The sequence below is a fragment of the Lonchura striata genome, chromosome 19 (genome assembly GCF_050655825.1).
Source record: "Lonchura striata isolate lonStrDom1 chromosome 19, ASM5065582v1, whole genome shotgun sequence".
NCBI lineage: Eukaryota > Metazoa > Chordata > Aves > Passeriformes > Estrildidae > Lonchura > Lonchura striata.
In genome coordinates this window covers 956,383-981,106 of record NC_140721.1, presented here as the reverse complement: position 1 = coordinate 981,106, position 24,724 = coordinate 956,383, and the positions used below count along the sequence as shown (strand labels likewise).

The window sequence follows — 24,724 nt, the reverse complement described above, 5'->3', positions numbered from 1 at the left end:
AGTTTTTAATTGCTATTGCAGTGATACAAAATTCACTACATCTCTGTGCTACAGACCACACACAAAGAACAGACCTGGAGAACAGCACAGGTCACCTATTTGCTGGTCTTGATCAGAAGCAGCACATTCAGAGAGCTTCTACCCAAAAATGCTTGAGCTTTTTTATTAGTGTTCAAGATCATACTGAATATTCCTTGTCAGCTGCCAAGGTTGAAGCTTTCTGTGCTCTACCTTGCACAAAATTATTTTGAAAGTTTAAACCAGAATGGCTGCAATGAAAAAAAAAAAAAATAATGTACCTAGGTAGAAAGACAAGTGGCTTTCCTCACACGGGGAAACACCTCCTCTGTTGAGAAAGTCTATTACCTTCCTACTTTACCTGAAGTTAAGCAGAAGGTTGGCTCCAGCGTAATACTGAGTGTCATCTGGTGGAGAAAAGGACTTGAGAAGGAGAAATAAGGGAGGTAGAAAGGCAAGATGAGAACAGCATTAAGGAATAGGTAAAACAAAGACAACAAAAGTTAAGGGTGCATAGGGGTGATGTGAAAGACACGGGAGTAGAGAGAGGAACAGTAGTGGCGATGGCAGAGGGAAGTGTAGCAGGGAGCAGGAATTCCAGGAGAGGAGGGTTAGCAGAGAAAAGGCAGTTTTTTGATGCAATGCTTTCTGAACTTCAGCGGCAGCCCCGTTTCTGCCGCGGTCGTGCCAAACTCCGAGCCCGGCGCTCATCCCGGCCCTGCCCCGGCCTGCGCGCCGGGCGGCACCGCCACCTGCCGGCGACCCGCCGCCACTGCAGCCGGGCGGGCGCGGCCGGGCCGTGCGGAGCCGCCCTCCCTCGGGACACCGGCCCGGCACCGGCAGGGCGGGCTGCGCACAAGGACACCGACTCCCCTGTCTGAGGGACATTTGTTATGTGCTGCAAGGCCTTCTGAAGCCTCTGAGCTGCAGAGCATCGCACAGGCGGTGCCTGCGCTGTCTGGGGCACGGACCCGGCTGAACAGGCACCGACCCCTCTCAGCGGGCACTCTGACAACAAGGACCATCCCAGCAGAGGCTGATGTGACCCAGCAGAGTGCCAGCCATAGCCAGTGTCACACACACAGAGGATGAAATGCTCAGTCCCCAAATCCACGGTGACTGATGCAGGGGAGCCTTGTCCCCAAAGAGCCTGCACAACAAGTGTTATCACACCCCATTGATTCAGGCCTAACAGTGTAATGCAATAAGGTACTCAAATGTTAGGCAAGCTTGGGCTTTAACTTAGAAGTTTGTGATTATACAAAGCAATTTACAAAATTCAATTTCTTCAGAAGTATTAATTTAGCTTCATGACATCCCAGTGAAATACAAGTTATTGTATTTATATTATCCAAGAGAAAACTTCAAGCAATAATTCTCATATAGTACTGGGCTTGACCGCAAGTCCTCTAAGGATGTTTACCAATGTCTTCCTTGGTTTCATCCTTCCTCTTCTACTTCTGGTTTTTATACTGAAAAAAAAAAAAAAATTGTAGGAATGAGCACATAACTAAGTAGAAGTTCATACCAACAATAATTTACAAATCTTCTTCATGATCCACATAAATTTATGTCTACTTTCTTTAAGGCAGACTGAAATTTGGTAGGCTTTCCCTTTGCAGTATGAAACAATAAACCAGATACAGTTATTGACTAGATTGTACCTGCTGGGATTTGGTTACCACTAAAATATCATAATCTGTGACTAATCTGTGCTTGTTCCTGTAGCAATTCTCATTTGGATTTCATGGACTGGCAGAGAGAAGGACTTAACAGCCACTTAGTAAATTAAATCACAGATATTTAGAGAGAAAGTTGGACTTTTGACTTGTTTAACCATGTTAAAGTATCACACTCCCAGCCAGACTGAAATTCCAGGAAGCACAGGTGACTCTCAGCTGTCTAATGGAAACCATCCTCATTTTTTCATCTGAGAAACCAGTCTGACAGCACAGGGGCAGATCCACTGGGTGACAACTGTGCACAGGGGCTTTGCCACTGTGTGGGCTATCCCTGATCTCTGCAGCCATGGGCAAGCTCTGAGGAAAAGCAATAGTAGTTCTGGAAGTTCCTCTAAATTGTCTGAGGATAGATGCTGTTAGGAAAGCAGATGATGCATAGCAAGATGTGGCTTGTAAAATGCTGTATTTTAATTTTTTCTCCTTTAATAGAGTGATAATAGCCACCACTGCTGATATTTTAATAGAATTCTTCATGGAAACAAAGACACAGAGACCAGCCTAAATTGTTACTGGTTCTGAAAAAAACCCATAATTAGTTTATACTGACTAAGATAATTTTTGAACTAAAAATGTCAATCACAGATCCCTCCTGGCTGGGTATTTCCTTTCAGCCAGACACTTCAACATCCAGGACAACAATTTGCTATTCAGAACTTGATTTCCAATGTTTTCTTCTTTGCTCTGAACTGAAACCAAAATGCAGACAATCCGAAGCACTTACTTTATTCATTACCCAGTCAGCATCTTCAATGGCTCTCTTAATGATCTGCTGTATTCGCTCAGGATCATCTTCATCAGCATGGACTTTGAAACTCTGCAACATTCCAAGTATCACTGACTTGTCAACACAACAGTTGTCAAAATAAAGATAGCATTTAAATCTCAGAAAAATATTTGTTGCAAATAAACTGTTGGTCTAAAAAGGTAAAACCACACATTCGGACACCTGGCCATCCTCTTTCCATAACAAATCTGGTCATGTGGAATTTCGTGTTAAGTATTCTACTCCTTTCATATATCAACAACAAAAACCCCAGAGAACTTCAATTCAGAACAATTGAAATTGCCTGGTATGTTAAAACTAGAAACAGGACAACAGGTATGATCAAAGGCATGAAATTACTTCCATATGAAGTATAGAATATGAACAGCCAGATGAGATTTACCCTGATGGGGGGATATATGAATGACTGACATGGAACCAGTGGGTTTCACCATAAAAGATGTGTTTATGGAGTAAGTAATGACTGTTCACTCTCTTGACTAACACAAGAATTAGAGATGAAAGCCAAGAAAAATAGGTTTCAGGTTCAAAGGAAACAAAAAGAAATGGTCCTTCACACACTGCCACTGTAACCCTTCAAAGGTGGAAGGTGTCGAGCTTGCAGGAGAGCAGTGTGTGCTGGTTCAGCGGCAGAAGCGCCCCAGAGCCCGGGCTGCACGCACCTGCCGGATGGCGTGTCTGTAGTGCTGCTGGACGGGGCCCGGGGGCAGGCGGCGGCAGCAGCGCAGCAGGTACCGGTACAGCTGCAGCGAGCTGCGCACCAGCTGCGCCTCCGGCAGCGGGGACATGGCCGGGCCGCGGCTCTGCAACACACAACAAACCACAACACCGTCAGCTTCACCGACAACAGGAAATACAAGTGCCAAGTGATAGTGCACAACGAGAGCAGGTCCGGCACGCTGAGGCTTGGCAGCAGGGCCTGCAGAAGCTTCAGAATAAACCCCAACGTGAAATGAATGAGAACTTGCTGAGTTTATGGACAGACGGGGGCTGGCCGTCACTCCTCGAGGGGGTAAAGTGCAGAGCTCACTCCAGAGGATCAGTCTGTGATGGGAATAGCCACGTGAGACACAGTGTTTTACAGACAGACTGCCAGTGTGACTTTTGGGGAGAACCTAAACCTGTATCACAGCCCACTGCCAGGTTCCTACTTGCTAAGCCAGGATCCTTAAAAGTCCCTCAAACTTCCAGTGCTTTCCTTGAGCATCCCTAGGAGTTCATCCACAATGTGTCTTTTTAGAACGAGGACACTCATAATGGCTACAAATGGTGCTCGAATTTAACAATATTTCCTATTCTGTCATTCTGTCAAGAGTTTCAAACCTTCAGCTGGAAACAACACGGATAAATATAGAAGATAGAAAAAAACATTGTTAGGTTTGAAATTTTATATGTATTGGTAACAGCAACAGGAAAAGAACAAATCTACCAAGTTTCACGTCCATAACTATATTTACATGTCGTAACAGTAAGTCCATCCAAGTCCTATAAAGTGCTAATCAAAGACTGTAAATGCCTTGTCATTTAACAGATGGTTGCCATCTGCAAAGAGCTAAATTAACATTTGGAAAAAGGCACTTTTTACATCATTACTCTTAAGAATAAAAATAATAAATAAGCAACTGAATAATGAAGTAGGTGCATGCCATTGTTTTAGAACCATTATGATACCTACTCATTATCTGAAATATTTTTTTCCTTTTTCTTAAGTAATTTAAGTCCTTTAGCCAAATGTATTTCAGAGTACATCACGACAGCTATTACATGTCTGGGCTGTATATTTGCACAGACTAAATCTTGTTGCAATGGGGAAAATCTCTTCTCTATGCTCCTATAAATGCCCACCATAATGGGATCAAAATACTACCAAACTTCAACACATTCATCTCTTGTTTTCTTACAATGTTTTTTTTTTTCTGTAAAATATCCTTTTCTCTTTGCAGTGAAATATATGCTGGGCATCAACTCCATGCATTTTTGGTTTGGATTCATTTCACTGTGGCATTCAAGTATGGGAGGTGATTACATGCCCAACAGTCAGCTGAGAGATCCCTGCATTCCCCTTCAAGCAGCAGAAAGACAAGCAACTCCAAAATATGACTCCTCACATATAGACTGAATTATCCCCTGCCCTTTCCTCCATCAGAGACAGAAGTTTTATCATCCAATACAGAAAATTGGAATATGTAGCTGGATTCAAATTGATCCGAGTCCAAATTTTACTTTACACGCAAGTTTTTTGGGCTGTATTCTTGGCTGGTTAAGAATTTGTGTAATTCCACTGACCCTAAGAACCCAACCCTGCATTTCACATATTCCCATTTAATACAGTGAAACACATTCCAAAATTCAATACAGATCCCAAAATACATTTTGGGACCAGAGCCAATTTGTGAAGTTGTTTCTAGGCTTTGATGTGTAAACTCATCATATGTCACTGTGCTCTAATTAAACCTAAGTGGTGCAATAGATTTCCTGTCACAAATGCAAAAATCCCTCTTGTGCTGGGACTGTCCAGGACAGCTTGCTCCAGCACACAGAACAGGAGCTCTGGGAGAGAGGAAGAAACCAGTCATGGAAACATATGGATATGGAAAGATGAAGCTGATCAATGGAATTGAAAATGTTTCACTATAGATAATTAGGAATTTTCCACTGCAGTAATTTTTCATGGGAAAATGATGAGCTGTTGAATTCAAATTGGCTGACAAATACATTTGCACAGATGAATTTGTTTTGGGGGGGGAAATCCCTTTGCCTTTCATGAATACTGGACATTCTAAAAGGTTTGAAGATGGAAATTTACACTCCATCTATTATCAAACCTAAACTCCTATGAGGCTCTCATATTCAAATTTAAAAACCAAACAACCTGAGTTCTGACAGATACACAGCTCCAAAAATGCTACAAATGCTGTTATATGGCAAGCTTCACAGGGAAGTTTATCACCAAAGATTTTTGCTTCTCTTAGGATGTAACTTCATCCAGTGAAAACCTCACTGGAAATCTACCACAGCACATGGAAAAATTCATGGCTATTTTGGTAAAGTGGCTGTTTAATAGGAAATAATCTCATGACTTGCCCATTGTTAAGTTGTAAGATACTGGTACCCTGTACAAGCACACCTCAAAGGGACTAGATCCTGACAACAAGTAATGCTACACCCTCCTCCTGTGCACCCAGATGCACTGGAGAATCTGCATAGCCTCGACTGTGATTTGCCCCTTGCTCAGCACAAAAAGGACAATGAAGCACAGTAAGAATCTGCACTGCTGCCTTTTGTTCTGAAAACATTTCCCCTCGAATCCCACAAATGTTACCAGTTTTATCTGCCATATAAAAACTCTCAACCTCACAAAATCTGGCTATAATCCTGACTAATATTGTAAATCTCCCTCTGAAAACTTAAATATCATGCACAGCACAACAAACAAACGATCTACACCAAGAACTGTTGAGTCAGAAATAAAATAATCCGCTAATTGTGCTTTTCTGGAATGGATGACTGTATAATGTCCTAATCAGAAGGCTGAAATCACATTTGCATTTAGATAAAGCCCTGTTCACAAAGAGACAAGTATAAAAGGAGACACTGAGACTATTGTGGCATTTCTCTGCATTGCATAATTATTTACGTTCCTGATAATGATATTCAGATAGTGAAGCAAAGGCTGACCAAAGCCAATTAATCTTCACTCTGCATTAGCAGGTTTGGCAATTGACCCCGTGCACAGCAGAACCCTGATGAAGCTGACACTATGCCACTGCTCTCAGTTTACTTTTTTCCCCTGCTATTTTGAGTGTTTTTCAAGCAAATCCCCACAGTACAACAGTCACAATCCCTATCCCTCTGAACTAGTTAAACAGCCACCAAAGCTGGGCTCCAGAGACTAGAAGTGTTAATTAAAGGACTACAAGAGTTACCTGAGCTGTTCCTGTTTACAGGTTGGCTCCTCCTTCCTGCTCAGCCATCTCTTTCCCCAGTATATAGGCTAGAGATGTGTTTTACTGCTTTGAAGTATTACACCCTCAGAAGTCTTAATCAGGAATTTATGATTCCCCATCCTCGTCAAACCTCGTGATCTCAGGAAAAATAAGAATGCCAATATTACAAAGAAATTTGAAGCCTTTCTGAAACCTCTTTAACTACAAAACATCTTAGTTCACGTTGTGACATCAGTCCAGGAAGGCACCCAAGTGAACTGCTGCTACCCAGAAGGTTCTTCCTCTTTGGTCCCTTCCAGGTTTCCCAGATTCAGGCCTGTGAGTCCAGCCCCGAGTGCCTGCAGCAGGGGCAGAAGTCCCTTTTCTGGCACACGGCTGCCTGGTGCTCATGGCAGTGTCACACCTCCCCTCAGTCCCCAGTGGGTCACAGGAGGCAGTGAGAGGGGCTCTGGTGTCCCAGGCAAACCAGTCTGTCTGTCCATCCATCCATCCGTCCCTGCTCACAGGCACGAGAGGCTCGGAAGGCTTGGCAGCCCCAGGCACGGCTGCCCTGCAGCCCCGGCTGCCCTGCAGCCCCAGCCCTGCTGTGGGTGAGCACGGACAATGCTGCAGTCACTTCCAGCAGCCACATCTCGCTGGCTCTTATTGAGATCACGGCTTTGATGTGATCGCTTCTGACGAGCTGGGCCGGGCATTGTTGGGGTTTTGTCCTTTCTAAACACGAGCTGCCGAGTCCCCTTGCATGAGTGATGATAGCTGGGCCTGTTCACTTCTATTTCTGCTCCTCTCCCCCTTATGCTTTGATTGATGCATGAGGCAGAAGCAATGTCAGGTGAATCTGCAGAACAATTTGGGGGGCACAGCCCACAAGCCTAATGCTATTCAACAATGTTTAGAAATATTATAAATATAATAGAAATACAAACATAGAATTTTAATTGAGAAAACTTGAGAATGACAAAGAGTACTAGAGCTGGACATAATGACTACTTGTATAAATTAACCAAAGCCACAGGGCAGATGTCTTACATTACGGCCTGTTTTGGTATCACACAGCACAGACATGCAATACTGCAAATAAAACACTCAGGCTTTTGCAATCCTAGACCAGTGAGGAAACATGCTGCCCATGCTGAGGCCAGATTACCTTGTTCTGTATAATTAATAAGCATGATCAGACTAATTAGAGTAACATTCTTTGGTGCATGCTCACTAGTGAGGACCGGAACCTTCCTGGTTTAGGTGCAATTCAAACTTCTCCACTTTTTTCTCCTGAAAATTATTCTCCCGGCTTAAAGGAAATTCTGAAAGGCACAGTCTCAAAATAACTTTTTCTTCTCAGCTCTGAATTGTTCAGTTCAACTGCTGTTAAAATTAATTTTGTTCACAGTGACTAAATCTGTACGTATTTACCTTTGGGATCATGCCTGAATAGTTATCAACTTTAAACCAAAACTGCCTGCTCATTCCTTTCTTGTAAATATTGTATTTCGAAATGATCCAATGCTTAGTTCCAGTTCAGCAATTGTGATTCTCCCAACTACTTCATGTCAGTTAGTGCAACAACTTTCTGGCTGAGGTTGTATCTGTTCTGTTGGATGCTCTGAAATATCCAACTGGGCACCAAATAAGCTGCCACAACTGTTCTTGACAGACAGATACCCACTTGGCACCATAAGGCATGGAAGTGCCTTTGAAGGGCAAAACCATGCTGTCTGATTAATGACCACATTAACTCTGTGGACTATGGCACAGACAAGCATGGGAAGAACAGCAAGTCTTAAATAAGGTTTTGTAGTGGTTTTCTCAGCGGTTTGTTCAGGAAGACCTAAAATGGTTAAAGTTTATTTTACCATTATTCTTTAACACATGCTTACTTTGCTTATGCAATTCAACTTTATAATTTTTTTAAGACAAAGTCAAGACAGTAAAACAAGAAGCTGTCAGTGCAGAAAGAGCTCTTCTTTGGAAAGTACAAGAGTTGACAAACTTGTAAAGGTGGAGAGTCAGGATTTAAAACAGCAAAAGAAGTCCTCATGACCCACATTATTGACTAAAGTTTAATTTAAAATATTTGGTTTTTTTACACCAAAAATACCTAACATACTCCTCTAAGCCTTCCCTTAGTGTAAACATCGCACCAAGTCTACAAGGGAATAGAGCCTGTGCAGTGTGACCTCTCCTTTTCCTGCTCCCTCCAGCACAGCCCTTCCAGCCCTGGCTGTGCACCTAATCCCTGGATGGTGACGATGGGGCTTGTGCCCTGCCCTGGGATCTACACCTCATCCTGGAGTTGTCCTTCCCAACTCACATTATCCTTCACAGCAGTGTCCGGAACAACTCAATGTCTATTATTCCAAATCCACCTGCTGAAATTTAGCATCTGCCAATCCTTCACTCTCAATCAGAGTAATAATCTGAGCCAACCCCTTTCCTGGCATAAACCCTGTCTGTGGTGGAATTAAACCACAGATGAATTTGACCCCTCACATCCTGAGCAAAATCCACGTTCCTGGGAGCAGTGTTTATAAGCAGCAGTATTGCAGGACATGTAAGTCTGGGAGCCTTTAGCCTCTTAGGGGGATTGGCCCAGCTCACTAATCAGGGATTGTTTCCATACCAACAGCTAATCAGGGGCAGATCCCACCAGTCTTGGGGACACTTCTGAGCTCTTAAAGCCATAGCTCAAGTTTTCCCCAAAACTTCACTGTCACTCTCCAAGACCTAGTCTAGCTCAAAGGCAATCTAAGGAAAAGGAAGGTGTGGGCAGTGAGAAGCCCTCACAAATACAGACACTCCTCAGAACCCCGCAGGACATTTGCTCTCAGTGGTACAGGGCTCGCTCTTAACTGATTACACACAACACACCAACTCTGTTGAGCAACTAAACTGATTTAGAGCTCTGGCAGAGATGAAGGGGGATGAGAGAGAACTCTTTTCTCTTTGCATTTATCAATACTCATCTGAGTGAATGAGTATGGCAGGACAATTCTGAGTGGCAAAAGCATTTGATGGAAATGGAGCTGCCTTAGGTTTCACCCATGATTCTGGTTTGTTTACATTTGATGAAACCTCAGGAAAAGGGGGATAAAAGCTTTGGTTCAATTGAAGTCCTAGTGGTAACCTCCAGTGCTAATAATTAACTCAATTATGCTGAATTAATTTGATATAATTATTGGTGATGAAGCAAAGACAGCGACCCAGAGAAACTTTGAGAGACAGGAAGAAGTCTTAACAATACAAAATATGCTATAAATAGCTTCTTTTTTTCCCCCCCAAACTGAGTTGAAGACACAAAATGAGTTCATTACAGTCATCTGGCTTCACTCAACCCTCCAAATTACCCCTGTACCCAGACAAATAGCTGTGAATTCCAGCAAGTGCACTAGAATTACAGCAGGCCCTGATAAATTTGACATAGCACTCAGCACAAGTGTCTGTCCCCATCCAATTACCTAAACAATGAAGATTTAATAATACATTTAAGAGATCCACAATGCTTCTCCTTTAACTGAAGATGTTAATTAAGAACACTTTTCTGTTGTACTGTTGTCAGTTGGTTGGCTTTTTAAGCAGCAACCTGGAGGAGGCCGCTTATGGAGTCTTTTCATTTATCTGCAGTTTTTATCTAGTATTTTCAGACTCAATCAGTTCAAAACAAACAAACCCCAACTATAAAAACCAAACACCTATCTTTTTCCTCCCCCATTTAATATTTCTGTCATTTGCTTTGAAAAAAGTATTACAGAAATGCCTTCCTTGCTACGAAAATACATTTTCACTGAGGGTTTTTTAATGCTTATGTATTTAAAAATAAAAGAAAATGTCAGCGGAAGCAAAAATCAGATGTGGTTAAGTCTTGGGAAGTGGGTTAAATGACAATGAAATCCAATGAATTCTATCCAAATTAATGCTGGAAGTAGTACCAGAATGCCTCAGGACTGTGCCCTGCCTGCTCCCTCACCCTGCAGGAAGCACCCCTGGCCTGTTTCAGGGTCAGACAAAGCCTTCAGCACCCTGAGTTTGCAAGCTTCTACTGCATTTTCATTATCCTTGGTGACAAGAATAAAAATATTACCTCCATCATCACCAATTGCTTCTGAGGAGAGATTCCAAGTGCTTAGATGTAAGAAATGAATAATATTTTTCCAATTTGCTAAGTAGGTGCTGCTCACACGCCCCCAGATCACTTCCTCCCCGAGTTCTGCTGGTTCTCAAGCACAGCTGATCTTTCAGAACTAGATTTAATTGCCACCAGGCTCTGATAAGACTCATCAGTTTAAAGTAAGCCCCATTACATCCATAATTTATGCATATGATTTCAACAGATCCCTTTGTGCCCAATACTGAGGGGGCAAAAAGCACTTTCCGTGGGGAAGATGCTAATGTTTTCTAAACAACAAGTTTTAAAAAAATATTATTTCTGTAGAAACACTACATTTTAACGTGGTGTGAGGGATTTTTCAAAGGCTCCCACATTTATCTGGACAGCCACACAAATTTTGTCTATGCCTCTTTCCTACAGTCTCTTTCGTTTAGAGAGCTGAGTTACCGCTGCATGGGGAGACATCCTCGGGGAAAGGGCAGGCACAGGCTGGACAGAAGCACAGCTCCCCCTCCTTCAGCCAGCACACAGGAGCGGGCTGTGGGCTTACCTAACCCAAATGCACCTCGTGCCCATCTGCCACACAAGGGTGTCTGCGTAAGTGAGGCGCTCAGCAGCCCCTCCTGCCAGCACTGCCTCCCCCAGAACTCCCTCTGCCCACCCCCAGCCCTGCTCTGCCATCACAGCCTTCATTTTCCCTTTCATGGATTTTTGCTTGAAAAAGCATCACTGCCTTGATTGTCTATTTTCAGCCTGTATTTAAGAAAACCCTTTGGTTCCATTTGCAGCCACATCCTGTCTCAGCCTCCCCCTCTTTTTGTTCCTAAATATAAGGCTGATGCAATTTGATGTGACATGACAAAATAGTACATTTGCATTGGCAGAAACTTTCTCTCAGCAGCAGTAATTAAAGGGAGTAGATGAGACATTGCTGAAATTGGTGTTTATTTAGCCTGGAAATAAAAGGCTTCAAGATGTCTTGAGAGGGATGTTCAAGTGTGTCACGACCATGAAACTCATCAATGAGTGCTGCCTTCGACAGGCTTCCTTTCTGACAAAGAAACGGTCACTCAAACAATGTCATTGATTTAAAGAGAGTAAAAAAAGAAATCAGTTCTGTACACCATATTCCTAACCAGTGAAAATTATTTAATGTGTTTCTTGGGATTATAAATAGTACCAGGACACTTGTGGTTCCACGTAAGACAAGGCAGTCAATCTCTAACTTAGAGCACAGGCTCTCTCAACATGAGAGAAAAATCAAGATCTCATTGACCACACTGAGAATTAGGCACTTAAGTATCTGAATTTTTGATCTGAGATGCAACAGCAGAGGTCAGGTACTCACCTTCACCTACAACACAGACTTTTATTAATTGCCAAAGACAGAAATCCAGAAACAGCAGCCTGAATCCTGTAAATTCAACAGGATTCACACTACAGATTAAAACTCATCTACAAAACTCATGAATTAATTTACTGTGCCCAGTTTTGCTGAACAGATGCACAGCAAATGCCTGACAGGGTCAGGTAATGTCAGCTTTCTGCACTCTGTTCCATTATTGATAACAGCAGTAGAACACAGTAGTGGAAGAAGAGCAATATTTAGAAGTTGTGGGGGTTTACTTGATATTTAGTTTACTTAATCCATACGAAGAATTCAGGGAAAGGTCTGATAGCTGTTCCACAGGCCACAGGATTTAGCAGACATAATATGGTTTCAAGTGAAACTTCCTGCTCAGGAGCATCTTTCCTCTCCTTGTGCACACAAGGCTATTCTTTCAAACCCATCTGTGATCAGCTCAAAATCGGCAGCCCACGTTTTGAGCAGGCTCGTTTCCATCCTAACACAGATGGCACCAAGAACAGGGCAGGCCAGAAAAAAATCAGTTTGTATATTATGCTTCAGTTTTTATGGGTCAGATTACCATTCAAAGCCATCAAAATGGCAACCCATATGTGATGTGTCTGCCATCGGAACTGAAGTGATATACCATCAAAATCTTCACAGGGTTGGTTAGACAGCATTTGATTAACCATTGACTAAACTCTGATATTTAAAATAAAAGACATTTTAAATGTAAAGACATTTAAAAGTAAACGACATTTTCCTTCCCAAGAATTTTTTTACTCTGACAGATCAATAAAATTGCTTTGATGAGTCAATAAGGAAAAGACATTTTGCCATCTTCATCCCTGAACAACTGCATCGGCACGGCTCTCTTGGCAGAAGGGAGCTCAGCTTCTATGCCAAATATTCGCTTCCTCCGTGAGCCAGGTGCAGATGTTGGCTATGTCATCTGTTCCAACGTCTTTGTTCTACAAGCCAGAAAATTGTTCTCACAGCTTTGGGGAGAAAATGGGGATCTGAAGAGCTCTTTGCATGCTTTCATTGGTGGAAGAATATGAAATGTTTTAAAGACACTCTCCTAGAAACAAGAAATGTGTCCTTCCCCCCCACTTGTGACAATTAGCCAGCAGAGAGCCGTGTCCTATGGATCCCAAAGGGATGCTGCAACAAGGTCAAAGCCATGGCGTTCTGTTCCCTGCCTCCTACACATCCTCTGCCTTCCTGCAGTGCCAGCTACAGCCCATTCCCTGCTCTAGGGAGAGCATTATCCCAGATGCTACAAAGACTCTGCTGCCACAGGGACAGGTTTTAAAGTGGGCAGGCCTCTTCTGGGAGAAGTCTATTCAACAGTAAAAGGTATTGGAAATGTCCCACTATGTTACCACAGCACCTGGAACTCAACTGCCATGCTGACAGACAGGGTCACCAGCCTGTGTCACTGCCAATGGCAACATTCTTCATTCACAGGTTTTTTCAGCCCTCTAGCCTCTCTACATGATATTTTAGTCAATGCTGATACTTCAGGTGCATATTCTCAACCAGATACAATATGCACAATGAAAAATTCACTTACAGCATCCAGAGTAGAGGATCTTTAATTATCTTCACAGATTAGGCCTGTCCAAGTCCAAAAGCAAGCAAGAGACCTGCAGAGAAGAATCAATTTTCATTATCTGTTTTTCCTCAACTCGCTACTTGAAGTGCCATTAATAAAGAAGTGCTGAAAAACCCATCCATAGCTCAGTTTATTCCTATGGGACCTTTCACTTTCATATGACCAGTTACATCAGACATAAATGTATGGCTTTAACATGAACAGGCTATTGCTTTCAGTCATCTACTATAAAAAGCTTAAAAAATATACCCTACAGAAAGATTTAAGTAGAGAGAAATTCTGACTCAGGAGAACTGACTCTTCAATATTTCCTGATAAGAGCTGCTGGAGGTAAGAAACCATTTACCTCCATTAAAGAGCCACAGTTTCTCATACTCAGAACTCTGTACAATGACATAATAATTACTTTACAGTATTCTGCATACAAGAAACTGCTTTGGACCCAGGCAACAACAGACGGCACACAGGAAACTGCTTTTCTCGAATACACGATTGTACAGTGAGTAAAGGAAAGCAACTAATTCTCTAAAGCCAACACTAATTTGTTTGTTTAGCACCTTTCCTAAGTTTGTTGAAGTCAAGCAAACAGATTTCTCTGGCTGTCCAAAGACATCTGGATCACGTTTTATTTCAGATCCTGTCAGAGATTTTAAAACAAAAGTCCTGGAAGATAACAACAGAGACTCTGAACAGATATGTTTTTGCCTCCCTTTGAAAGACACAAGTCTTTAAAAAATCTAAGGCAAAACTCTCAAGAACATTTACAAACACATGGATCAAAGACAGCTGTTGCCACAGATTATTTTTTTCCCCCAAGTATTTAAGAGTAGAACAATTTGGTGACATATGATGATTGACAACAGCTTGGGATGTTGACGTTCAGGTTTGGTATCTAATGTCAGCACATATATTTGCCCTCTGAAGGCCATCTCAGGATGCTCACAGGCAGACTTACTGTAATAGGCAGTGTGAAACAAGAATCCAGAAGAACAGATTCAACTTTAAAAGCTCATCCTGAGTCCACTGACACTTTCTAGCTGTGGTAGAAAAACTAAACACCAAAAGCTGCCTTATTTTCATCCATCACCTACATTTTCCTTTCTGAGAGCAGAGGACCTCTGATAAAGATCTTGGCTGAGTGCTGCAGAAAACACCTCTCATTATCATTGTTAATTAGCACTTAGCAGATATACCTGCAGTTAGCTATCCCACCAGGACATTCACCACGCCCTTCCAGAAGTGCAGTCCTCCTCTGTTAACTCATAACCAATGTAATACCCAGACAGCAACACAATTAACTTATCCTTAGGCTGATATTCAAACCAGCAGTTACTTCTATAATTCACTTAGCAGAGCATCAAGCATCTGGGCCCAGAAAGCTTTCTAAACCTACTCCAAATACACCCAGATGAGCTTTGGGAACACAGTTATACAGTATCAGTTGCTGTTTCATTGTTCAGTGATAAACAGTGCTTAAAGTCTAACCTGAATTTCCACTTTGGAGGTGTCTTTGAAGAAAAGTTCATGTCAAACTTGAGGTTCCTTTGTGCTGCCAAAGTGTATAAAGAGCACTGATGTAAATGTGAATTACACTCCTGACACGGTTATTAACTGGTATAAGTTGTTAAAGCAAATAATCTCCAACTTGCTGCCCTATTTTTATCTACTAAAAGCCCAGTGCCTTCTTGTATCCCCCAGTGCAAAGCTGACCGGCACTCAATCCCTTCTGTGCATCAGATTGGTGACAAGATTTCTGCATGTTTGTATGCCACCTCCAAGCATCTGCAGCCTGGAACAATGTGTGGCACTGTTGATTTTATATAACCTTTAAAAACAAATAATAAAATTCTAGTGTGCCCCTAAAACATGTTCAGAAAAACAGGCTTACTTTCCATACACATACATACTTCCAAGCAGAACTTGGGAGCCCATGTTCATTCCTGTCTATGAGGGAGCAATAATATTGCTGTTCAATTTCTTATTTATCCTGTATCATGCATGCTCACCATATCCAAAAGGAATACAGAAATGCTATCTGTAAAGTCTTTACACTTTAATAAAGTCATTGGTAATTATGGTAATAATTTACTGAAGGTAAACAGCCACAAATCTGCTGTTCCTAGCATGCTAAAACGTATTTATCTGTTGGTCTATATGGAAATTTGTTTCAGTGGGCAAAGATCAAAGCCACACACACATTATTTTTCAGAGGGCTGCCAGTGTTTGTTCATGGAATGATGAATCCCATTTGTTGCATTACATCCCTGTCTCTGTATGTCACAACTCTGCTTCCCACTGGTGTGAGAACAGGACCAGAGTGGAATCAACTGCTCTGCTCACACCTTTCTTCCCCAGCATGAACTGGCCAACTTCTACTGGGAGAAACATTTCCATAACAATCTGACCAGACTTCTCCCTCATTTGTTTGCAATGAAAGAGTTAATATCTGTGACCCAAATATGGAGACCCATTTTAAACTTGCTGAAAATTGCTTTTTAATCCTAGCTCTCGAGGATTTCCTTTGAAACCATCTGCCATGCACACTGGGTACTCTTTCCCTGTATATATGCAGGATTACTATAATATGGGTTCTTTTGTGTAACTTAATACATTTCAGCATATTAAAAAATTAGTTGAAATTTCCATTTTTTTTTTAATTTCAAGTGCCATAAAAATGACTGTAGAAGTCAAAACCACTGACAAGTTCACGGCAAAGCCAGCACCCATATTTATCTTATATACTGGAGTATTTGCCTTGCAATTCTAATATTTAATCACTCTGACACTGGCTGGGTTTAAGGAATAGTTATGACTTATTAGTATAACTAACGCACATGCTTCAAATCAAGTTCAAGAATTTTAAACTTTAGGAATGGATTTAATCATATGCTTTACCAGGCTTAAATTTCCCATTCTTATTTTCAAGTCTGGAAGACACAACATCATGATTAGAGATCAGAAAATATTTCCCAATATTATTTCAAATCTATTGCCAAGCTTTTTCTATTTTCTCACTATGAACCTTTATGCAATTGCATTCTTATAGTACATATCCTGAAGAGAAAGAAAAACATCACACTTGTAAATAAACTGAATTTTAAGACTGGCACATGCAACTATGTATATTATAGCAAATATCCAAAACTTAAATTAGAGAAAGTATACTGCTTACTATCACAATAATCACAGCCAGAGTGATTGAAAATAGCAAACATTCAGCAAGCTAGATTTAGAATCAATTTATTGAATCAGCCTATAAAGGAAAAAAAAAATCTAAATCCCAGCACAATTATCAAGCATCTTCAGAGTGACATACTTCTAAAAAAGAGTGATTTCCCTGCAAATATTCTGAGAACAGAAAATAAGGACAATTATTTGCATAGGTTTAATCACATAATGTGACACTGGTATTTCAGGAGCCAGACAGCCAACAGCCTGTGAACTTCTTTGTTCCACATAAACACATCTCAGAGCACCAAACCTGTGCCTGGGCTTCCTGAGCAGCCCTGAGTCTTCGCTCACATGATTCATTTCACAGCCAGTCACCCAAGAGCTAATACAAGTGAGCGGCAATGAAAATCCCCCTCCAAACCAAAGGGAGGATCCCATTCCCTTTGATGCCTTTTCCCTGGAAAGGAGCTGTGTTAGATGGGATAGAAATATACAGGAGAGATGTACACATACATATGTTGGAAGAATGTAGAGAGGAAAAAACAAGCAAATCATTTTGTTTCAGCACTAACAGATGTTGAAGCATGATCATCCTGCAGACACGTTACTTTTAATACAATACTGCTCATAAAGTGAGGGGGGGAGGACAGAACCAATGCCCAATTACCCAGTTTTTTCAGGGTTTCCATTTTAATGAGCTTCCTGGATGATTCTGTTATTTTAATTTTCCTCCTCTAATAATCTTATCAAATTAGTTTTGTCTAAAACATCATCAAAAAGAAAATCAGCTGTATAACAAAATCCTAAAATTGCTGGTAGCAGGTTCTTATGATGCACGTTATACATCATTTACTTCTGTACAAATGCAGAGCAATTCCCAAGATCCTACAGCACTGCTGGGATTAGACTTGAATGACTGAAAACAGTCTCATGTCCTGACACATCTGCTAATGGCAAACACATAGAAACAGACTAACAGCGCAATGGCATTTGCAGATAGATCTGTGCTGAAAAAAACAACCAAATGCAGAACAAATAGATTAAAGCCACCTTTCTGTGGCTAAGGGAGGGATTAGGGGAAGCCTGGCCTGCATTCCAGCTGCAGACTAACCTGCTGTCCTGCCAGACTGCATCTGCCACTCCTGTTACCAACAGAGGCAGTGACTTGCCACCTGGCCAGCCATGTGAGGAGCTGGTGACACCAGGGGTGGCCGTGGGGCCACTGCTGCAGCCAGAGAGCACAGAGCTCACGTGCCCTGCATCCACCAGGCAGCACTAGCCCCAAGCAGCCCTGCATGCCCTCTGCAGTGCCCGGCCTTGCAGGCAAGGACAGGGCAAGCACGAGCAAGAGCTCCAGTGATGGCACTCGCGACCTCGAAACAAAAAAAAGTAAAGACAAACCCCCAACAGCCATAACTGTTTACACAGCAGCTTTCTTACAACCCACTGGTCCCCCAGTACCACAGGAATTAGTGATGCAGAACTAATTGATACAAATCTCCTGAGGGGAGAGTTGCTGCTGGTTATCCCAAGATGAGAAATTTAGTCCAGAAGGATAAATTGGACAGACAGCTGAAAAGCTTTAGTTCTCCTGGTAGGAAAGGAATTGATCTGGTAAAGAAAGCCCTTAAAGAGATACTATCAAGTCAAAAAAACAGGACTAGGAAAAACATTCATAGTCTTAAGACAACTAAGAAACATCTGAAAACTGTGTTTATATCAGTACAGTTAATTATTCCCATCTTCACACAAAAGATGAAAAACTGAAGATGTCAAAATTTTAACATTTCTCCTAGTTAAACTTATGTTATGAATATAATTATGAAACTGCTATGAAAATCCCTGCTCTTCAATTAGAGATTTAATTTTTGCATCTAGTATTTTTATTTATCAATTTCCCTTCCTCCAAGTTGATAAAAAATAGAAGTATTCAGATATTCACAAGCATGTAAGAGATTCTATTAATGATTCTGGCAAAAGGTTGTATCAGACTTTTCTGGATTAATTTTACTGCCCAAACCCTCAATTCCATTCATTACAATAATTTTGTGCGATAAACAACAGTTCATGTGCATGTCACACATGCAGTCTGCATTTTTTGCTCTGAAGTGCACATAGGCAAGATTTATTTTCTTCAAAACATCTGATTTCAAGGACAGGATTATGAAGCAATAACACAACAATGAATTCTCAAAAGAAACCTGGAACCCGTGGAGCACTGGCTCATCAAGTTGTGGGACTGGAGGACGTGAGCCCTGTGCTGTACTCAGGGACAATGGGATGTCACAGCCATCCCTGCTGCTGTGCTCTGCTGCTAGGCTCAACGCTCTCCTGAGGCTGTCAGGGAATCAAACACTCCAAACTAGCTGAGGAGCTCCCAAACTAACAAAATTCTCCATGTACAACCAATGCCTGTTGTCAGTCTGACCATAGAGACAAGAGCTTCCATCACCTGAACCAGTGACTCCAAATTCCATGGAAGGGAAGATCTCCAAAGCTGCTATCTTCCTTGGACAACGAGTTTGAATCAAGACAGGAACTGAGCTGCGTGATGTGACTCAATGCTGAGTTCAGCCTATCCAGCCTGTGGCACTCCCCACCAGCTGAGAATCTCTGCTCACAGGGGACATAGCCACCCTGAACCTCAGGGTAATTCAGAGCACCTCTACTCAATGTGTGGCTTGGCATTATTTCAGGTACCAGTTTACTCTAGGAACAGTGGATCATGGAGAACAAGGTCAATCAACATGTAACATATTTAAACAAGCAGCAAACAGCGATGCAACTCTTGGAAAAAACATAAATGTACCATCACACAGAGATTAAAATCATGCATTGTTTTTCGCCTGGAGAGGAGGAAAAGGAAGTAGCCTGCTTCTCTCCCCTCTCCAAAACCCATCATTTAGGGATGCTGCTCGCACAAGGACAAGTGCCTTGTGGCGATGCTTTCAATTCTGCACCTTCTAGGGAAGATAACACACTGTGGAGCTATTTTAAGAACATCTCATTCACAAAGGTCTCCAATTCCGTCTTCAGAGACAGAGAGGATTTTCTTGCTGCTTCAACGTCTTTACTGGCTTGACATTTGCTTCAGAGGGAATTCATTTGCTGTTCCAACATCAGAATGGAGCAAGAGCAGCTGCCAGGAGAGGGATAAAAGGAAACACTGTCGACAAAGAGCAGCAGGGTCATTTCTGGTGCAAAGAAATATAGAACAGAGAGAACCGCAGAACTGACACTTTCTCCAGAAAGCAGCAGGGGATAAAGATGTCCCCTCTGCCTCCTGAAACCGGTGTTTAGAAAGGGACTAAACAATCAGCTTTAACTTTGTAAATGACTGATTATTACAAACCAACTGTAAGCACCTGAGCATTCCCACTTAAAGCCAAGTTCATGCTTAAATGCTGCAGTCAGCAAAGAACTCAGTAAGTCCTTCAGAACTCTCAAAAGAAAACAATTCTGGCTAGAAAGCTCTGCAGAGCACAAGCTCAGTGTTTGGGAGGTGACATTTTTTGGATGATTTCAAGCTGCAGTGCTAATCCTGACCATCATATCTGTATATGGAGCACACTGGACAGATTTGGGGCAGGGCTGTGATCCCACCACAATAAATTGTTCTGCGAGAACAGAGGAGGCTGAGGGTCCAGGGAAGGAACACAGGTACCCGTGGAGTCTGATATCCACCATCAGGGAGAAGCGCAATCTTGGATGACACCATCTGTCCCTCACAGCAGTTGTCCCCCACCCCATCCCAGGCACATCATGCTGCCCTGCTGCAGGAAGCTCCATTCCATCCTTTAATTGCTCTCCAAGGCAGTGCCACATTCCCACAGTGCTGCTCTAAAGAGTCACCCTGCCTGCTACCTGACTGACAGCCTCACAACAGCTCACCTGCTCGGCTGGATTACTCGATTCTTTTCCCTCTATCTTATTAAAACGTTGCCCTGAGCAGGGCAGGGACTTGTCCCTCATTCCACAAGACAAGCAGACCCTGCCCTCCTCCTACATGAAGGAATATTGTCATCCTTTCAAAAGTTAAGACAGAAACCTTTATACACAACCAAAATATTCCTTCCCCTGCTCCTCTCTGAATTTTATTAATGGAGGAATTTATTCTTTTCCAGTTTCATGGAGAAAAGGTTTTGAAGACAAAAACTCTGGAAAATTATTCCTTGCGAAGAAAAGGGCTAACATACTTGAACAGCAATTTTAATCCCATGATATTTTGTGTACATGCTTATTATGTTACACGTTAGGATCACAGTTTATTTGGAGTGTGGTATTTATCTGACTAACCAAACCTGCTCAGATCCATAGGCATGAGTACCATGTTTCTGACACCTTAAAGGCTCCAGCACCAGGATTTATGAATTAAGTATTTCCAGGGTGTTACAGAATACTGAGGACTGTATCTGCAGAGTGTTATATCAGGGTATGTGTGGGCTTGTCAAACACCCACATGATAAATTATCAATAGTGCAGCTCAGAGCACCCCTTTTGTGGATCAGAGACAAATCTGTGCATTTTATTATGCTTTGTTCCACTTAATGTTATTATTTTCTGCATTAAAGGTTCACAAAACCCTTACATGCCCAAATGCTGAAGGACATTCACACACAAAAAATGATCAAAAGACTTATTCTAATATTTCAAGTCCTGTTTTCACAGCTAGTTCATGTGGGACAAGGAAAAAATGCTGACAAGTTATGTCTGGAACTGGACAATTACATTTTATATTGTTCAAGATGATACAATCTTTTGCGTAGAATGTTAAGGTTAAAACACTACTGAGGAGCATTAAAGAAACAGGACTAGCTGATTATAAAGTGCCTACCATCCCTTGCCTGTATGCAGAGCACTGTCAGAGATTATAACTCTGCAAACCAAGTGTCAAATCTGAGAGGAAAATAAATCTCTCAAGAGTCAGAAAAGACTAAACTTGAAGCAGTGGATTTTCAGAAATGAACAAGCGTGAGCCCAGCATTTCTGATGCACAATATTGACTTTTACATGCAGCAACAGACCTCTGTTGAGGAAACAAAGGGTCTACTAGGCGAGCACTTTGCAAGTTTCATGTTTTCCTTACTACCCTTCTGTTTTTTCCTTACGCATACTTCCCTATGAATCAACTTGATCTTGTCCTCCTTAACCTGCCTAAAAAGCAGTTGAACTGAGAGCTTTTAAGTTTCACAGTGTGAAGAGGCCAGGAACATCAGTTGAAAGTGTTTATGAACCCAGTGTGCAAGTCAGATACACTGGTGAGGGTGGGCCACCCAACGCTGGCACCTGACAGAACTCCATATGGGCACCAAGATAAGCACATCCCTCACCAGGCTTCACCTCACAGAGCAGGGCTGCTGCAGCTTCCAAGGGCAAATAGAACAACATGGCTGTAGCATTTAGTGCATCTGGAAACGATAAAGTGGGTCCCAGATTTTACCCACACTTCACAGATGGAAGCTGGGGAGCACGGTTTGGAGTGATCTGGTCATGGACTGCTAGGAAACATGTGCCAGTGCCAGGAGTGCAAACCCTGCGCTTCTCCTGCTGCTGCTGCTGAGAACCCACTGACATGACAGCATCTAACAACACTTTCAGGGTACTTCTAAGGCAAGACACTTATTTACCCAGTGAAGTACCTAACTGAACAAACAGTTAAGGTGACACTGTGTTTAGACCTGAATAGTGGCACTGAGACACTGACCTGCAAATACACTGAGAACCCAGTTTCTCATACAAGGATTATTGGGCCACTGCTCCCTTTTACTACTTGAAAAGGTTTTGCAGAAGAGAGAAAAAGAAAAGTCCATAATGAAAATGTGTGGGAGAGTTTTAAAAACCTTGCAGTCTTGCCAAGACAGCCCTATGCCCTTTTGTACCAGCTTCCTTCCTTCTCCCCCACACCACACCTCCCCAGAGCCCCAGGGGAAGCAGAAACCAGGAGAACCCTTGGGGTGTGCCATATTCAGACCCGGCTTGTTATCAGCTCCAACAGAAACCCCAGACAGCTACAAATGTGAGTTCCAAATAAGTATTCTGTCTCTTCTTCCAATAGGTAATATAAAATGGCTGTAAACCAAAATTTGCTTGTTTCTTTTTTTCTTAAGTGCAGTCTGTTTTTAAGATGGTGACATGACAGCAAAACTCTGATATAATTCCAGACTGGACTATTAATAACCATATTTCCAAATGCAACAGGGATAGCTTTAACAAAGGAGCCCATCTTCAGTCCTGCAAGACTTTTCTTGATTACATTCTCAAAGAGCAGGCAAAAATTACCCAACTCCCATTGTTATAAAGTATCCCCAAAGTATCAAACCCATACTTGCAAAGATTTTGCACTGAGGTTTCAGGAGTCACAACAGGCTGTCACATTTATACGCTCTCTTCCTCCCCCTGCAGAGGAGCCTAATGCTGTCCAGTCTTCAGAAACAAACAGAAAGGACAGATGACAGGACTGCACCTTCAGGGATCTTCTGGTAACACCTCAGCACTGCAGCTGTCCTGTCACAGCTCTGCTGAGCTCTTTTCCTGCCCAGACAGGAGCCAGGGGCAGCGAAGGAGAGGCTCAGCTCCCTCCCAGCACAGCGAACACATCCCCTGTCAGTCACGGACTGCCTCCGAAATGCTCAGTTCAGTTACCTGAAAGAACCTCTTCATCACCCTCACGGTAATTTAACTCTACCACCATGGGAAAGGCTCCAGTAACCTGGGAGAGTTTTTCTGAAGTAAAACTATTAATCAGATATGATTAATATTCGCATGAGAAAATGGAAGGTGTTAAAACTTTTTTTTACCCACCCCTGTGTTTCAGGGAACACTGATGCCTTACCCAAAGACACTGCAGTCCCCAGGCATGCAGATTCATAGCGTGAGGGAGCTAAAACAACAACCAAAGGATATTTCGGTCCTGGTTAACACGTACCTGGCAGTGTCCCCTGAGCGTGTTCTGAGCACGCTGAAAGGAGCCTCGCAGAGACTGCCTCGGGCAATGGGCCACGCTGCTGGGAGCACTACACCCTCTCATTAGCGGTTTATTTCTCTTTCCTGCCAAGGGGAGCCCACGCACGGCGGGACATGGTGCCACAGCCCAGGGGCCCCGCTGCCAGCCCCGCAGTCGCCGCTCTCCGGTCCTCAGAGACTCGAAAAACAGGCCCCAAAACCCCACAGATCCCCTGCCCTTGGCGGGCAGCCCCCGTCGGCCCGCCGTGCTGCGGGACCGGCCCCGGCGGCAGGGAGCGGGCGATTCCCGAGGGCACCGTGACCCGGGCGGGAGCAGGGTGGGCACAGAGGGAGCTGCGGGGGCAGCGGAACCGGGCGGTGTGAGGGCACAAGGGCACCGGGACCCGGCGCGGCCGCTCAGCCCGCCCTCAGCGCGGCTCGCGCTCCGCCGCCCCCTCAGCGCCCACGGCGACCCCGCGCGCGCCGCGTCCTCACCTCACCCCGCCCCGGGCCGCGATTGGCCCCGCCCGCCGTCCGTCAGCAGATCCCCTCCGCCCATTGGGCGCCTGCCGCCCGTGGGCGGGCGCAGCGGCCGCTTCCTCATCCGTGATTTGCGGAGCGGCGGCTCCTCCGCCGCCCACCGGCTCCGCCACTGGCGAGGAGAGCTGTCGGTCGCGCCGCCGCCCGCCTCCCCGTGCCATTGGCCCAGTAACCTCTTTTCGGGCTTTCGTTTCTCTGCATTGGCTCATTGGACTGGACGGGCGGCTGCGATTGGGCGAAGAGCGGCTCCCGGGGGCGGCACTGAGCTCAGGAGCAGCGTCCATTGGCCGGCGGCCCGCCGTGAGTGGCAGGAGGGTGAAGGAGGCGGGCCCGCCCGGGGTGAGGGTTGTGTGAGGTGAGGGAATCTCGCGGGGTCTCGGCGGCTCCGGGCGCGGCGGCGCGCGCTGATTGGCCGGCGGGGTCACGGGGGCGGGGCCGCGCCGTGGAGAGGATGGGGGGGGGAGCTCCGCACGGCCGCGCGCGGTGGGCGGGGCGCGCCGGGCGCCGCG

The 24,724-nt window shown here is 43.6% G+C and overlaps 1 protein-coding gene across 1 annotated transcript; it reads right to left on the bottom strand.

Moving 5' to 3' along the window:
- Window positions 1-1,238: 1,238 nt before the first annotated feature.
- Window positions 1,239-24,157, bottom strand: LYRM9 (LYR motif containing 9). Its single transcript, XM_085557179.1, has 4 exons — window positions 23,659-24,157; window positions 3,207-3,347; window positions 2,482-2,574; window positions 1,239-1,490 (listed from the first exon to the last, which is right to left on the bottom strand). Exons 1-4 carry the CDS (start codon window positions 23,758-23,760, stop codon window positions 1,473-1,475), a joined length of 354 nt encoding a protein of 117 aa, XP_085413305.1. The 5' UTR covers window positions 23,761-24,157; the 3' UTR covers window positions 1,239-1,472.
- Between the last annotated feature and the right edge of the window lie 567 nt (window positions 24,158-24,724).

Bases quoted from the DNA above. Each gene is read 5' to 3' on its own strand.
- LYRM9 (XM_085557179.1), bottom strand. From the start codon at position 23,760: ATGAGAGGGTGTAGTGCTCCCAGCAGCGTGGCCCATTGCCCGAGGCAG. The intron at 3,348-23,658 runs GTACGTGTTAAC...TGTGTGTTGCAG, and splicing joins CGCTCAGGGGACACTGCCAG to AGCCGCGGCCCGGCCATGTC. The intron at 2,575-3,206 runs GTGCGTGCAGCC...GGAATGTTGCAG, and splicing joins ACAGACACGCCATCCGGCAG to AGTTTCAAAGTCCATGCTGA.